Source organism: Pezoporus flaviventris, unplaced genomic scaffold (genome assembly GCF_033815535.1).
Source record: "Pezoporus flaviventris isolate CSIRO_AGI_PZ_B2104156 unplaced genomic scaffold, CSIRO_AGI_Pfla_v1 ptg000002l, whole genome shotgun sequence".
Classification (NCBI taxonomy): domain Eukaryota; kingdom Metazoa; phylum Chordata; class Aves; order Psittaciformes; family Psittacidae; genus Pezoporus; species Pezoporus flaviventris.
In genome coordinates, this window is record NW_026892550.1 from 38,965,420 (window position 1) to 38,982,694 (window position 17,275).

The window sequence follows — 17,275 nt, forward strand, 5'->3', positions numbered from 1 at the left end:
ATTTCACCTTAAATGCTGCTTTATACACAGACTGAATTAAGTAGTCAACAGCACATCCAGTTTCAGTCTGAACAGGATAGACCATTAAGAGTCCCTTTGTACAGATCCTTCTTAAGGCCACTGAAAATCCATCTCAGGTACCTGATGTTTGATTTGTTCTTCAACTTTCAGTAGTCCTTATGAGAGCCAAGGAATTTATATGGAATATTTCAGCCAGGTAAGTTTCATGTACATCCTCCCATCACCACCCTCCATTTCTACCTCCCCCCTACTTTCTAAGGTGTGAGCCAGGGCCTTCCAGGTCTTGCAGAATGTGGCAGACAGGACTGCTGAAGACAGGACTACTGAAGACAGGACTGCTGAAGACAGGACTGCAGTGGCTCTCTCAGGTCAGCTGTTGTTGATCTGTACTGCTAACTTCATCAATAACTGTTGCTCCTTTAAAACACTGAAAGCCCATTATGCAATTGCTGGGGAAAAAATAAAATGAAAGAAATAGCCATCAGTGAGAGATTTAGTAGTCTAATGTCTCATGCAAAATAGAAAATATTACTTGTGAAATACAGATGAAATTTGGGTAATGTTTATTATTTGGGAACTTCAGCTGAAAAAGTTAAGAGAAAAGAAAGAAAAAGCCGAAAGCAAGAAGGTTTCTAATGTAAGATTGTCTTCCATTTCTTTTTTTTGTCCCACGTTTTGCGTATGTAACTGATGAAAAATCAGCTTTGGTCCTCTCATTATTTCAGATGCTGTTGTGAGAAAAAGAGCTATGCTCATCCCAGTTTCCAACCACCTGTTGAAATTCAGGCTTAAGGGCCCATCCTGTTTGCATCTGCAAATAGCTTTATCCATATGTACAACTCCATTGAGATCAATAAGATTACTCATGTGAGTCAAGTTACCCAGGCATGTAAATATTTGCTGAATTAGGACTAAAACTGGAAGGGAATGTAAACGTAGGTGGTAAATCTTACTTAAGATAAAGGAGCTGAGCACCCACAATGACAACTGGAGTTAAGAGAGTTAGTTCAGGTGCCTGTCAGCCCTTACTCCCCAGTCAAGCTTTATGGGTTTCTAAACAGCTTTATAAAGCAGAATTATCTTTAACTACGTGTCCACAACATGCATTATAAGCTAGTAAGTACACTGTTTTGCCTTGCCATTGACTTTCCTTACAAGAATTTGGCTCCCTGTGGAAAAGGAGGTAACACTGAAAATATATTTTGTCTTGATACATGATGGGAAACATAATTCAAGTATAAGTGCACATGTACTGTGCAGCTACTGCAGTCACAGGCCAAATGCATTATATGCAGTTGCAAAGCACACTAGAGAAAATGTAGATGATTTCTTCAGCCAGTCTCCGCATGACGGATGCTGAACTGGAGGAATGGGGGTTAAATCTACTTTTCTTAGGAACTGAAACAAGCCATTCAGAATCAGTTCAAGAAGTCTCTGGGCCTAAATTCCACCATCCCTGTCATTCAGTCTCTGCATGCTGAATAAATTGATCTGATTGCTTATCTTTTTAGGTTTATGCTTAAACTGATGAGGGAATCTCATTTAATCTCTTTCCAAATTGACTGCAGTGAGGAGACTTGGCATTCAGCATTAAAACATCCTTGTTATGTCCCGCTTTCTACTTGCAGCTCCATTCTGCCACTCACTATGCAGCCCATCTGAGATTAAATTTAAGATATGGTAATCTTTTTTCAGCCTTGCCAGTTTACCATCCCGTATGCATATTCCATGTGTTTAACAGGCCAGCACTATGGGGTGGAATGGTATCTCTTTGAATGGCTGTTTTGGGAGTGGTGTGGGCTTTTTTCACCAGGGCAGTTTATGCATTGACAAGATTCTTGGTATAGGGTTGTTAAAAGCTTTAGTCTCCTTTTCACTATTAACTGCTTCATAAATCAAAACATCTGGGTTCACAGAGAGCAGGTTCTGCCATCGTGTATTTATGATGCTGTCGTGCCTGGGGCTACAACATTATTTTAATACATAATGAGTTTAGAAGATGCAAAACTACCAACTGCATGTTTTATTCATTTTCAAATTGCAAGAGCGCCTAGGTTTCCTTTTGATGCCTGCTCTATTTGCATATGCTACCTGCGTTCTTCTGCAGCCACTTAGTATTTGAATGTATATGCCCTCATCAGCCATAAAGCATTAATGTTTTGCACTTGTATAGCCTTTCATCTAAGGAGCTCAAAGTCTTGCTGACAATGAAGAAGAATTACAGTCCCCTTTGAAGTGGGTAAATGCTACTACCTTCATGTTACTGACGGGCAGAGTGAGGTGACTTCACCGTGCATCCAACACAAGAGCCGGAGCATCTTCTCTAGCTACTGCTTTGTGCAGTCTTTAGGCTCATCGCCAGCTTTGCTGGCTATCTTAAGCACTCGTAGGGCAGTGATTCGTCCTATTTAGCAGATCCGTCTGGTTTGTACCAGAAAGGGGAGGCGTTAGCGCGGCGAGAGGTGGCCAGAGAGGGGAATAACGGGGCTCTGAGCGGAGCGACAGCCCCGCGCTCCACCGTGCGCCCGTCGGAAGCCCTGTGCTCAAAGCAAACGGAGGCCGGATGAAATCACGGCCCTGGCTCTGCTTGCTTCGCCAAGTGCCTCTTAAACCGCTCCGAAGCGCAGGTGTGAATTAGGACACGTGCTCGTTGCTGGGAGAGGGACGCCTCACAAGACGCGGGGCCCCGACACGCGTGCGTTACCTGGGCCAGGCCCCGGCAGGGCTCAGGGGAAGGGCACCCTGGAGTGGAGCGGCACGCAGCGCCGGTGGGAGCAGCCGTGCCGGTGGAGCTTCCTGCGCAGGGCCAGGTTGGCTGCGGAGACAGGCAGGGAGGGGAGGAAGGAAAGCCGAGCGTGAGGGGGTGGGGGGTCGCCGGCAACCTGCCCCGGTGGTCGCGATGCCGGGGGCAGCGGCCTTACACTTGTCGGAGCAGTGCCCACCCCGCTCCGCTGGTGCCGACACTGTTTCGAGGCAGCAGGTTTGCAACAGTTGCCTGCCTTCAGTCCCAGTTCATCCCAGCCAACCCCAAAGTTTCCAGACTCCCCACGTACTCAGATACTTCTCTCCATCGCCTCACTGTGAGTAGAGTGATGCCTGGCACAGACCGAGGCAGCAAAAAGCGCGTGAAATGCGTGGCAGCGGAAGCCAGGAGGATGCAAACTCTCCCCGGAGGGCAGGAACCGCGTGTTGGATGCGGTTAGAGACACGCCGGAGGTGCCCACGGCAGGCATGAACGCTACTATGCCCTGCTCCCCCCAGCCCGTACGGCTCCGCTGGTGCCTCTTACCTGTCCTCTGTCCGTCGGCAGGCAGGAGGCTCGCCAGGAGGCAAAACACGACACACAGGAGCAGCCGGAGTCTCATGCCTGCGGAGACGCGCTCGGAGGCTCTGTGTGTGTATATGTGTACAGGCGGAGACGCGTGAGCGGCAAAGGGGCAGCCCTTTCCTCGGCTGACCACACAGGTTGTGGCGGGCTAGGAACCGCGCGGCAGCGGCTCTTCCAGCGACGTTAGTGGTCGGGCCAGAGTAAGGCTTCTGCGCTGCACCGCTGCTAGTGCCTCCTTCTCTGCCCTTCTTCCTTTCCTCTCTTTTCTTTGTCACTCCCCCTTATTTTCCATAAGCAAACAGCGCAGGAATGAACAGTCCGCGTAAACAGTAGCTGCTGTCAATGCACCGGGGGCACGGAGCCTCCTGAACAATGCACTGACTCCGCTTTAAATTCCACACAAGCGAGGGGAATAAAACCCGAAACAATATGTAAAACAAGCCCCGACGTTCCCTCCCCCATTTGCAACTGTTTAAACTCTGCATTGCCCATATTGGTCCCACATGCAGAAAGCAACGGCAGCGGCAGGAAGTCCCCCTGTGCCCCCCCTCGGTGTGTCCCCCGGCGGGGACTGGCAGGCCCCCAAGCTCGGCACTCCCCGCAGCCCCAAGGCTCTCTCTCTTCTCTAAACTAGCTGCGAAGCGGTGGCTATTCAAAGTGAAACTGGTAGCAGTTAAGGCTAATGGGTGCCTTTGTACCGTCAAGCATTTTTGAAGGATCAGAATATTCTGGAATTAATTCGCGAGCTTGTTTTCTTTTTTCTTTTCTCTTTACCAAGTCAGGTGAAATACAAGTATTACGCGATCTGTCACGGCAGTGCCATTCCAGGGAGAGCAGTTTTGGAGAGGACATTACGTTTTCATAACTCACCTGTACATTGCGTTATGTTAGTACCAGCTCACGGCGAGAGCTGGCTTTAATAAACCGCGCTGGAAACAGCTGGCGGGGTAACAGTGCAGATGTGCAAGACTGAAGAGGAGACAGACAAGCCCCGCGGAATGTGTTAGCAGCAGGGATGGGTTTGAAATCCAGTGAATTACGGGCATTAGCTAAACATCGAATGGTCCTTTTCTTATTTTCAACCTGCTGATTTCTTGGGATGGAATAGCACCTAGTGGTTTGGAAAGTGAAAATTTGTCCCTTTCTGAAAAAAAAAAGTGTTTTAAAATACGCAGGAAAGAGGTCATTTCTATATAGATTAAATACTACTATTATTAATAGAAAAATATCATCAAAAGTCGTCTAAAGTTCGTTGCCAAATTCCTTAAAAAGTAGAATATATGTGATTTTTTAAATTCAATAGCCTTTGCATTATTTTTTTTTCCCTGTTGTGGGTTTTCCCATTTTCTTTAAAATCCTATTTAAGTCAATAGTCACGCTAGTCCCTCCTCATAGAGTTATATGTCATTACTGGGTTACTTGGTTAGTCTAGGTAAAGTACGCCTGTATGAATTGAGACAACATGCATCTTGAATGCATGGTGTGGAAATCGTTATTAAATGTTACTTTAAAATGATGTCAAGACTGCTGAGGAAGATGTCTCAGGCAAAACAGTAACAAAGGATTTACTCCAGTGGTTGATCACATTGGTCTGTCATAGGCAGCAAACGCTTCCCAGTGCTCATCTTTACAGCATGATTGTCATTGTGTTTTCCGTGTGTGATCTCTGGGTTTTGGTCTAGACTTTAGTTTAATATTGATGCTGCTAGCACAGTTGAAATCAGGGTCCCAAGGTGCCAGTCACAGAATTATCCCGAAGAGGGTATCATTTCAGATAGAAAAGTGATGAAGACAAATAGTGTGGCCAGGTCCCATAGCGAGTTCGTGACAGAATCAGGGTTATGTTCTCAGTGTCCTAAATCTTGCTCCAGTTCCACTGGGACACCTTTAGCAATGTGTTTGTTGTTCATCATGGATGAGAATGTGCTAGTGACCTTGTTCATATAGCCCTGAAAATGTTGTTGACTTCCTTTCAGCAGTGAGCTATATTTGAATTCGGACTTTAAGGTGAACCGTAGTATAGACTTCAAAGTGATAGGGACTCTGTAAATACCTAAAAGGGCAGAAAGAATGCCTAGACTATTACTAGTCCCTCAGGCTATCTAGGCCTCTTTTGCATTGTATGTGGTGAAGTTTACAGACATTCTGAGGAGAAATGAAATTCTAAGGGAATTGAGCAAGATGCAGTACTTAAGTGTATTTTTTTCTTACTTTAGCTTACTATGAACTCTTCATTCCAGTTACTCTGTGCAGAAGTTTACAAAGCTTTGGGTTTTTTACTAGTGAAATCCAAGTCACTGTAAAATGATTTCTTGTAATTTTCATGTATGCTACAGTAATGAGCTGATGCTTACTCACTGAGGAAATCTCAGAAATGTTTTACAGTCCCACTGAAATACATTCAGAATTTGAAGTTCTTCAGCAAGCAGCTTTCCTTCAGGTACTTGCTTTCATGTGGCATACCACATACTTGAAGTTAGGCAAAGAGCAACTAGGCAGAATGTAGTGGTGTAATGGTTCTGCCCTTTCTACAGTGTGTGCTGGTGTTTTCTGTATTGTTTTGGGTTGGTTTTTTTTTTTTGTTGTTTTTTTTTTTTAAATTAGCTTAAGAGGAAAGGGAATATAAAGTACATAGGAAAGCTGGAGGTCTGCAGATAATGCTTTATGAGCTAGAAGAATTAGTTCTTTGAATCAAAGGCTTCCCTTCTCTCTTATAATCTGAAAGGAACACGATAAACGGATGATGATTTCAGCATTTACCACCTATATCACTGCTATTTTTCCCACAGACACTCTGTTCTCTATGTCTCCCCTTGATAGGATCAGAATAGTCAAATTATCAGTTTACTTCCAGAAAGTGAAAAAAAAAAAGAAAAGAAAAGAAAAGAAAAATATTTAGCACATTGCAGAAATCAAACCAAAAGTTACAAGGAAAATTTAGGAATGTCTTTCCAAGATATCAAACATTACTGTAACACACATGGCACTGCTGTTGGCTTGACACATTTGAGTAATTCATATTCATTGCTTTATCACTTCACTGGATATGAATTGTTCTGCATGACAGTTTCAGTACAGAGTGACTGTTACAGTCCATTTATTTTGTGCAGAAAAAATTTGAAATCATTGTGCCATTTCAAATGATAAGATTGGGAGAAATAAGGAAAAAGTGATCAAGGGGATATAAAATTATTTTGTCACATACATACAAAAAATGTAAAATCTTTTGATAAATGAGAGAACAAGTGATTGGAAGCACAAAAGATAAAATAATGGGTAGGAGCAGTAAAATTCATAGCAATAACAAGAATAAGCAGGGCTGGATGATAACAACAGGAGAGAAAGATAATTGGGCACTTTCTAGTAAGGAGTAAGGGATTAATTAGCATTCCCTGTTGGGCTGCTAGTCAGAAATGGAATCCTACCTTTCCTTTGAAGGCCGACACGTAACGATAAACTCTGGTGTTTATCACTAATCTTTGAGAAGAGCTTTCAAATGCTATCAGTATAAAATGTTAAGAGAAGTTTCTCAAGTACAGGAATTGTTACATATAGCTATACTGATTTAAACCTCTCTATCTCAGATACCTCCTTGGCTAATATCTCGTCCCCTCCTAGAGATCCATAAAAATGCATTAATCATGGTGGATCTCTGCTGTGCTATGAGAAGACGTGGCAAATGCTCAGCAGAGTGATAGTGAAAATTCTCGTTTATTTTGACTTAGAAGTGTCAGATAAGGTATAACTCAGTTTCTAATCAGATTTTCTCACTTTGTGTTCCCCAAATTCATCCGTCCTGCTGATCCAGAGGAATTATTTCACTAACCAGACAAGATTAGAGGTAAAAATGAATTTGGTGAAGCAAATAATCAAGCCCAATGGCAAATGGCATTAGGAAAAGATCCATGCTTTTCCTAGCTCCTTTCTATTACACTGCAAGATGATATGTGAGCTGTGCAACAAATGGAAGAAGAAAAGCAAAAAGATTATGAGTCACTGGTTAAGGGGCAAAAGTTGGCAAAGAAATGCTCAAAGGGATAAACTTTGAAATGTTGTTTAGGCATCTGTGATGTATTTTTTTCACCACAAATCTCTCTGTGATTGTTATCTCATGGTTTTATGTGGTCTCTGTGCCAGCCACAGATACAAAAGATGTTTTTTCTTCAGCCCTGGGTGAAGCATCATAAGACAAATACAATGTTTGCCTTCTTCATTGACTATAATTGTGAAGGCTACTTTTTCTAGACAAAACTCACTAACTCAAAAATTATATTTGAGGAAGAAATGACGGACTTTCTGCCCTGATTTTAATCTATGCTTGGGAATGAAAGCCTACTTGGAAACTCAGACCGGTTCCTTGTCTTTTGCAGTTTATGCTTTTTTCTGGAGAGGGGAAAAAAAAAAAAGCTCTAAATACCAGTTCCCTGCCTGTTTGTGCTCAGCTGCCTTTCCTGCCTGGGGGGTGACAGTGGTCCGGAAGAAAATGGTGGTCCTTAAGCAGAAGGAATGTGCACCAGTAACCTGACACTGGAGACAGATGTGCTCAAGGGAAGGAAATAGGGGTGGCTCAGGCTGGGATAAACCTTGGATAATTTTGACTTCCCCCCGCCCAGTTTGAGAGGTTTTCCATGTGCTTTGCAGAGATGCACAACCTAGAAAGTACATTTAATTCAATTTTAAACCTGGAAAAAAGGTTGCTGTGTCAATGGCAGCATCTCCATGGTCTTACTGCAGTGCAAGTGGTGATTATTCAAATAATAATAAAAAAGGAAAACCAGTCTCTTGTAGACTTCAGTCTGTCTTACTTCTGTAATCCTATAATCTGTAGGTTTGATTTTATTTAATACAATGATAATAGCAGTCACACACATGAATCATAAAGTCTTTCCTTAACAAATGATTTCTTCAGTTACCTGGAGAACCGTATTTATGGATTTTCCTTTTTACTTATGGAAAAGACATTTACATGGGCTTGAAGGTGCACTTGCTTTTCAGTTGTTTTCCATGCCTAACAAGTAAATTTGATTCTAAGGTTCATCTAGAAAACATGCATATTTATTAATATTATTATTTTTATATGAAAATAAAGAGGCAAACTCCAGAGCAGCAGTGCCTGTGATCCCCACCAGCGTGACCACATGTTCCATTTCAGGCAACCCATTCAGGGTCAGATTCTTCTCTGGCACTGGTCATAATTTCAGAGCTTTTTTAATTTGAAGAGACATTTATGTTGTCTTGAATTGATGGTGTTCAAGAAAAAAAACTGCAATGCTTGCAAAGCACAGGATTCTATAATTAATTTTTATTTGCTGGTTAACTTTCAAATATGTAACCCCCTCACAAAGCTAGACCCTTCGTGCCCTCGTTTTCAGCAAGGAAAGTCTTGAAAAAGTATATTTTTCATGTTATAATGAAAACTGTCAGAAGTGATCATGTGAATAAGGCGAACAAGGTTACCTTTCTGCTATAGCTTCTAACATAACACATTTAGGAAAGAGAGGTGCTTCCTGCTGTATTTAACGTGCTGTTTATATTTGCAAGGGAAAGTTCAGTAAAGAAACACAGATGTATTTTTGTCCTAAACACTAAGTTTTAGAGCTTCATGTGCTGTTGGAAAACTATATTTTTTTTCTTTTTCTTTTTCTTTTTTTTTTTTTTTTTAAATCTATCCATTTAGCTGTGCAAATTTTTGAATGGAAAGTTTTAATTTCCTGGAGATCATTTTCTACATAACTGATCTTCTGTTTCGGATCTCGGCAGCCATTAGCCACAGCGAAATTTAAATGCAGGAAGTGCTAGGACGTGCTTGGCAAATTTCTGTAGAGATTGGATGAGTGGTTGCTTGAAAGAGAATTTCGAATGACCCTCCAACTCTTTGCATATTTATAATTCTGACTTTGGTTAGTAAATACAGTTTGCAGTTTCCGTAGGTCTTTTCCTGTGTTGCTTGCAGTCTATCATTAAGAATATGGAGGGCATGGAGCAGCTCTGTAGGACAAGTGAGCTCAAGTTCCCATAAGGGAGTCTAGTGTGATGTTTTAGTATTCCAAATAGTTATCACCATTAATATTAACCCTTTGCAAGTTTGGTCACTAATTTGCAACAAGGTGAAATGTGTGTTTTATGTATGGGTTTTCTCATGAAGGTTTGGACCTTTCTAACACTCTTTTGAACTTTACCTCCTGACTAAAGGAGCTCTGCCTTGCTCTTCATCCATGGCTAGGCTGTGGTACTGCCTTTTCATATTTTTGCTATCTGAATTATTTGTTTATCTGCTGTGGTCAGTAAGGTCAGCCTTTCTGTTGCCGACACAGCTGGTGAGAGGTGCAAAAGCGGAGAAGGTATGTATGATTTCTTTTTTTTCTCTTTTCTGACCTTCAGGCAAGCTGAAAAGCAGGAATTGAAAGCTTACATTCAAATAAAAGTTATCAACACATGGAAAAGAATGCAGGCACGAAAGTCAACCTTTTATTTAGGAAAATGGTGAATTTCTTAATTGAATTCCTACACCGTTTGTCCCTTGACTGCTGTGTGGGAAAGGCCAATGTTGCATATTATCTAGTTTTGTTTATTGAAAAGTTTTGCGGCACTTACTCTTAATTACTTGTTAGCCTTTACAGCACTGACATGATAACTAGCCTCTGGTATTTTGTTTGCTGTTCTAGGTAGTGTGTACTTCTAACTAATACCAGATTTTCCAAGGGACAAGATTTACATTGCAGACATGTGAGACCTGTCTATGCCAGTGTCTTTTTTTAATTACATACCCTGGATAATTCAGTTACTGTGTGGTGGTAACAAAGTCTGCCCCACTGTAAAGATTGCTCTGAAGAAGCTGTCAATGCTTTAACTGCTGCACTTGCTAGATGACTACTCTGATCAGTGTTTCCATGGACCACATATGCTAATGATCTTACCATTTCTCCCGCTGATAGGTAAAGGCAGGAAATTTTGGGGAAAAGGCCTACTACAAGACAGAGCACTGTAACCTGTCAGCCCCTTCTAATCTCATAAAGTGATTATTGGCTGTACAACATCTACAGCTATACCAAATAAGGTCCAGACATTCTTATTTTTAATGTAAAATCATTATCTCTATCAATGGAAAGACCAAAGACTAAATTAGCAGGGATGATGTAGTGGAAATTTTGCCTAACATTAGGTACAGGGTACAGTAAAAGAATATCTTGTAGAAGCTGAAGTAACTATGCAGCAGTTCAGCAATATTTTGGGGGTTTATTTTGCTAGTTTTGAAAGGTGAGGATGATTTACACTGGTTTTGCTTCTTCAATATATGTGTGTATTAAATAATATTAGCCTCTAATATTAATAAAAGGCACAAAACAAAAGCCAAAGTAAACTGAGTTGATCTCAGCATTCACCACAAGGATCCTTGCATTAAGCTCTCAAAGAAGGTCTTAAGACTCCATGCTCATCAAGGTTTTTTAATGGATACTGTACTCACTCAAAAATAGGAAACAAAACAGAAGCCAAAACCACCAACCCTCAGACAAAATACATGCTTCATGGAAGAGAGGTTACATTAGGTTGCATGCATAACCTAACCTAATGTGAGGAAGTGCAGTTCATGAGGTATGTTGCATCACAGCTTTAGAAATGCTCATTTGAATTTGGCAGTGGTTTTATTTGCTTTTGAGGCTAGTAAATATTTTCAGCTTGCAAACTGCTACAAAATGGTAATAAAATCTCTGTTACCAGGGACCCCGAGGAATTTCCTTTAGATGTGTGCTACTTTATAAACTGTTTTGCAAAAGGAGATGTGGTCCTTGCTCCTTTCAAGTTATTCCTGATTACAGTGTTTGAATCCTTTACAAAAACAAAGACAATGTTATTACTGAAGCAGAACTGAAGATGTTAATGTATCAGATATGCAAAGTTTTATTCATTTTGAAGAGTTTTTTTTAGGTAATAGTTGATTCTATGTGGTTGTGTGTCCCAGCCATAAACTGGCATACTTTTTTAATACTAGAAGCATACTTCCTACAGGGTGAGAAATCCTATTTTCTAACAGCTTGGTTTTTATTAATGTGAGAAATTTCTGTGCAGTTACTTGCAATAATGCAGTCTAATATAATTTATTCCAAAATCATAACCTAATATTGCAAAAATTTACACACTGGCTGAACTTTCATGCATCAAATTTAGAATAAAACTTTCCAAAACTGAGACAAAAAGTCCTCATTTTTTGGACTGGATACTAATATGGATACTTCATACTTTACTGATGGTATAGTTAGTACTACTTGCATTACATTTCAAACTGGATTTAATGAGATGTAAGTGTATAAGTGAGATGAATATATCTTATAAACGATGTTAGTCAACCAATTTACTCTTTTGTCCTTTATGCTGATGCAAATAAATGTGTACAGGGTCAAGGAGTAATTAGCAATTTTCTTGATTTTCTTAACTATGTAAGTTTAAAAAGTCTTTAATTTAGTTTAGCTTTTTGACTGGTGCTGTGCAGCTTGAATTCAAGCTCTGTTACTCAGTTGTGATAGGATGTGTAGTACAATCATCTCATTTGTCTTCTGTAATTATACACGTAATGTTTTCTCACAGAAAAATAAACCTTAATTGAAATGCTGTCTCTAATGCTCATGAAAACAGCTATGTATTTTTTAAATGTTCTCAAGAAGAGCTCTATGTTGAAAACATGTTGAAATTGAAAAGAATTGTAGAAGTACATCCCAGTGTGGATTCACTTTTGGTGTGCCTTTGAAAGCTGGCCTTCACATTTGGGTGCTGTTGTGCATGTGTATGCATACTGAAGCTAGTATGCCTGGTATGCTGGTATGCTATACCTTTTATTCTGTTTTCCCCTCTGATTCTAATGAACCACTAAGGTGAGCAGTGGATAGCTAGCAGTGCACTCATAGGATATACTTGGAGACAAAGTGATCAGAAAGCTTCCTTGGACCAGTCCATAACCCTTCTGAGCGCAGTGGGTGTGAGTTAACTGTGCAGTGTCCTGACTGCCAGAGCTGCCTGGGGATGCTTTAGCCCCTGTGTTACTTAGTTTTAAGTTTTACTGCCTTTAAAACCCTCCAGGGAGCTGTTGTGACAACAGGCAGGGATTAATGGGATGCAGGAGTCCGAGCTTGTTTCTGTCAAGGAGGCTGAGTAGGCAGTGAAGTGGCAGAAGCAGCTCCCAGTAGTTCTGCCATTTCTGTGCTGTCCAAGTCTCCAGATATCTCACAGGAGCTTAGTAACCCTTTCCCTCTTCCCCTTGCCCCCTTTGCGCTGTCCCATTTATACAAGGGCACCAAAGCAAAGGTCCACTGAATATGAAATCACACAACACCATCACTGCAAAATTGTCTTTTCAGGAGCTTCGATTGTGGATTTAATGTGGCTTCAATTATTTGCAGCATTTTTGTTTCCCCTTTATAGATTTTACACTGAACGAAAGAAACCTGAAGTGTTTACACATCTATCTCGTATTTTGTATACAGATGGCACTTACATACGTTCCTTATCTACAGTAGATTTTGGTGATGTTCAAAGTTGAAAACCTGGGGAGGTCTCAACAGACCACTGTTGTGTCTGAGGAAAATATCCTGTGGACTGTAGCTTGGATAACATGTGGATGGTATTCAACCGGAAATCCCAATTAAGAATGAATTTTAGAATGAGCTTCAGAAGCATTCCTCACAAGACTGCTGTCACTGCAGTGATTTACTCAAATCAGGTTTAGATGTGCTAGTTCAGGTAACCATAGTGGTGTAATAGTGAAATAGCCATGCTCCCGAGTATTTGCTCACATCCTCTGATGTGTTTACAGCCCATTCTAAGGGCCATGCTGCCATGGTGACAAGGGTAGTCTTCCTGAGTTAACTGATTTAAGGTCATCATTGAATTGGTACTAATTAAATCCTGATTAATCAACATTAAATCATGTGTACCTAGAGAGTTAAATAAATTATATGAGTGGTATCTGTAATAATGTGTTAATATAAATGCATTCTACTTGAAGGTCAGCAGCCACAGCTGTTACTCTCTTCATCTACTGTCCTCACTGGCATGTAGCAGAATAAATAGAGCATGATCTGTTGTATAACTCATATGTTTCTCTATACCAACAGCAGGGTTTCATGACTTTAAATACTTACAATACTAGGCATATGAAAACGTTTCAGATTCAAAGAGAAATTGACTGCAGTCATCTTTGGAAGGCACCAACAAACTTTCTATTCCTTATTCCAGTTTTCAAAGGTTTAATGTGTATTTATTAGGACCTTTGCCATGGTTTAACCCCCAGCTGGCAACTAAGCCCCACTCAGCTGCTTGCCTCCAAGTAGAGAGAATCAGAAGGGTAAAAGTGAGAAAACTCATAAGCTGAGATAAAGACAGTCTGAAAGCAAAAATGATAAATGCAAACAAAGCAACCAAAGAATTCATTCACGACTTCCCACTGGCAGGCAGGTGTTCAGCCGTCTCCAGGAAAGCAGGGCTCCGACACATGTAACGATTACCTGGAAAGAGAAATGCTGTCACTCCAAACATCCCCTCTTTCTTCCTCCCTTCTTTCCCCAGTTTTATATAGTAAGCTAGATGCCCTATGTTATGGAATCTCTCTCTCTCTGGTCAACTGCAGTCAGTTGTCCCAGCTGTTCCCTCCCAGCTTCCTGTGCATCCCCAGCCTCCTCACTGGTGGTGTGAGAAGCACAAAAGGCCTTGACTCTGTGTGAGCACTGCTCAGCAATAACTAAAACATCCCTGTGTTATCAACTCTGTGTCCAGCACAAATCCAAAACATAGCCCATACTAGTTACTATGAGAAAAATTAACTCTACCCCAGCCAAAACCAGCACAACCTTGTATTTGAATTTCAACAGCACAAACTCTGCTTACAGTTTTTTTGATAAAGAGAATACTATATAATTTTCTTCATGTATCACTAATAACTGAATTGTTAAAACTAGGTTTTATACTGCAAATATGTTTGTTTCTCTTTGGTTTGTCTAAGAAGACTTGAGAAGAATCTGAATAGAAATTTGAGGCTTATTGCACTCTAAATTAAGCTTAAATGACTTATGATGTCATATTTATAGAACGGTGATTACACTTTTTATATAGAATTTTTATAGACATTGCAAATAGAACTCAGTGATTTACAGCTAGCTGGTTGAAATACATTATTTTCTGGGTTTGTTGCAGTTGTTAAACATTAACTAACAGTGTGCTAACAGCTAAGTAAATGTTTGGCAACTGATCAGAAGCTCTAAATGAGGTCATAACTTACGGAGAGGTCCTGAGAACTTATAATTCCTGTGTGTCTCAACGATATTGTAGCTACTGAGCATCTTTTGCAGCTTTTAGGCTCTGATCCAGTGGTGTGCTGGAGTGTATTCATGTATTTAAGCCCGTAAGTAGATCCATCAGCTTCATTAAGGCTGCTCATCTGTTTAAAATTATATACAGGAATGAATACTTTGCTGGGCCAAGGTGTTGTGGAATGAATAAGTATCTGTTGGGAAAGTTTCAGTATGACAAGGTGAAAGATTTGGAAAAACATCTTTGTCCAGCATGCTAAGTTGCTGCTCACTAATGGATATGAAGGATTGGCTGCATTGCAGTGTCCACTAACGGGAATGGTATGGCAAGTAGAAAAGCATGAAAAACTATGCCTTCTTTAATGAGATTATATATAGGAAAAATACCCTCTGAAGTATTTCATCATAAGAAGGGGAGAAGATCTCAAAGTCTTTGCAGTTTGCACTGGAAAACTTGATATTAATTATATTAATTCTTAACATAGAGCAGACATAACAGAAATGAAAATGTGCGTTATTTGGGCAGTAGTATGTGGTGTGTGGTAAAGACCACTAAGAAATAACTGGTACAAAAGACAGAAGAGTATTTTCTTGATTTTTTTTTGGTAATACTATCAGTTTATCCAGTTCCACTATCTTTTCTGTTATCAGACAGGAAATCCTGTCTTTGCTTTACTGCCACTGAAAGGTGGTCTTATCAACCAACCATTCTTCGCATCTGGCTCCCCAGTTTCTTCCACTTCTAGTATCTCTCAGTGATTAGCTCTGAAAGAAGCAGGTGGAGCCAGCCTGTGTTTAGCACTTGTACACACCATGGGATATTTTATTTGTGTGAAGACAGTAAAGATTAATCTTGACTCATTGAGGCTGATAAACAAAGTGGTCTGGTTTTCAGTTTGTTCAGGATTCCATTTACAGAATTTATAGTTGCTACTCAGAAAGGACCTTGCCTTCAGTGTTGTTAGAACACTGAAATTGTTAGTGTTTAGCAATACTATCAGCTTTATCATAATGATACACTAATGGTATTATTTGGTATACAAAACCTAGTTAACTGAAGTTAAACATTTTGAAATAGGATGACTTTGAGCATGTTTAGATTGCATTAGAGTATGTTGGGTTTAGAGTTTGGTTTTTTGTTGTTTTGGTTTGGGTTTGGTTTGTGTTGGTTTTTTTGTGGTTTTTTTTTTTTGTGGTTTTGTTTTGTTTGTTTGCTTGTTTGGCTTAGTGTTGGATTTTTTTTCTTCTTTTGTAAAGAAAAAAATAGTTGTCTTCAATGTAGGGTTCATTTTAATAGATTTTGTCAAAACTGAGATTTTATCTTTTGATAAAGATCCAGAAGGTGTTTTGGGTTTCTTTTTGTTGTTTGTATGTTTGTTTTTAAACCAATTAGATACGAGATAGATCATATACATCGCATACTCTTTGGCTGCAGCTAGACTGCCCTTTCTCTTGAAGGAATGTGTAGAAACATTTGTGATTTTGAACAATGAACGCATATTAATTTTACACTCGTACATTGAGAAAAATCTATTTCTGTAAGATGATACAGTTGTTTACCTGTTAAGTTGACATCTAAGATCCAGCTTGTTACAGATTTTATATTCTCACAGCTCTAATTCTTTTCTTGATATTTCCCCTCAGGCCCTGGTGTTCTTGTCTAACCATTAGCCCAATGGACATATTCAGATACTGTAATAACTTTTTTACTGCTTTCAGTTTATTCTGTAGACATTTCCAAGTGATGAAAGACCTTTTGAAAATTGCTGCTCCTAAAGCACACCCCACTGCTGACAGACACTGTCTTTGTCTCACTGACATGTAAGCATAATGTATACAGCCTTATAAATCTTGGCTTTTTGGGACCATGTGTCTTATAAATGAGATGAAGAGTGTCCCTTTCAGAATGGATTTGTTAAGGCTGAGAGAAAGTGGTATCCTCTTCCTGCAACCTCCTGAACAGCCGTTGGTAAAATAGCATGGTCTAGAATTAATGGATTAATTGTATATATAGCAAACATCTTCATTTTCAAAGTCAATGCAAGCTGACACTTGTATTGTCCTGTATTAAACATAAGACAAGTGCTTCAGAGAAAAGAAATAAGGAAGAAAAGCTTGGTAGGGTAACTTATGAAGAAAAGTCTGTTGTGTTTAACAGAGTAAACTCTCAAAGGCTTTGGCTCTGTTTACAGCTGGTAAAGTAGTTATAGATAATTATCAATATAGTAGATATCAGGCAATTATATCCCTTCTAAAATCATTTAAGAGCTTTTTATAAACATTTTAATTTCTTTGTGTATTTTTAGTCTTGTGTGTAAAGGGTAGTTTCAATCCCTACTGCTTTGGAACTATTCTTCTCAACACTGGCTATAGTCTCTGAATTTTTATTTTACTCAGATCAATTTAACCATCAACCTGTGTGGAGACAAAAGCTATCCAAAGAAAAATGCATTTTTTCCTCTCTTTTTGTGAAGAACGGAAAGAACTAGGGTGTCTACTTGTTTTAGCATTACACAGTCAATTCTTTATCTAGAATTATCTTTTGCTGAATAAAGTAGGGGATCCCAGCATTGCATGCTGAGGAGAGTATCCCAGTTAATCAAACACGAGTATTTTCAATTAAAAATGT

At 39.9% G+C, this 17,275-nt stretch overlaps 1 protein-coding gene across 1 annotated transcript; it reads right to left on the minus strand.

The window, feature by feature from the left end:
• Window positions 1-366: 366 nt before the first annotated feature.
• Window positions 367-3,874, minus strand: APELA (apelin receptor early endogenous ligand). Its single transcript, XM_061465331.1, has 3 exons — window positions 3,311-3,874; window positions 2,726-2,836; window positions 367-470 (listed from the first exon to the last, which is right to left on the minus strand). The coding sequence occupies exons 1-2, from the start codon at window positions 3,384-3,386 to the stop codon at window positions 2,748-2,750; spliced, it is 165 nt and encodes a 54-aa protein (XP_061321315.1). The 5' UTR covers window positions 3,387-3,874; the 3' UTR covers window positions 367-470; window positions 2,726-2,747.
• Between the last annotated feature and the right edge of the window lie 13,401 nt (window positions 3,875-17,275).

Bases quoted from the DNA above. Each gene is read 5' to 3' on its own strand.
- APELA (XM_061465331.1), bottom strand. From the start codon at position 3,386: ATGAGACTCCGGCTGCTCCTGTGTGTCGTGTTTTGCCTCCTGGCGAGC. The intron at 2,837-3,310 runs GTAAGAGGCACC...CTGTCTCCGCAG, and splicing joins TGCCGACGGACAGAGGACAG to CCAACCTGGCCCTGCGCAGG.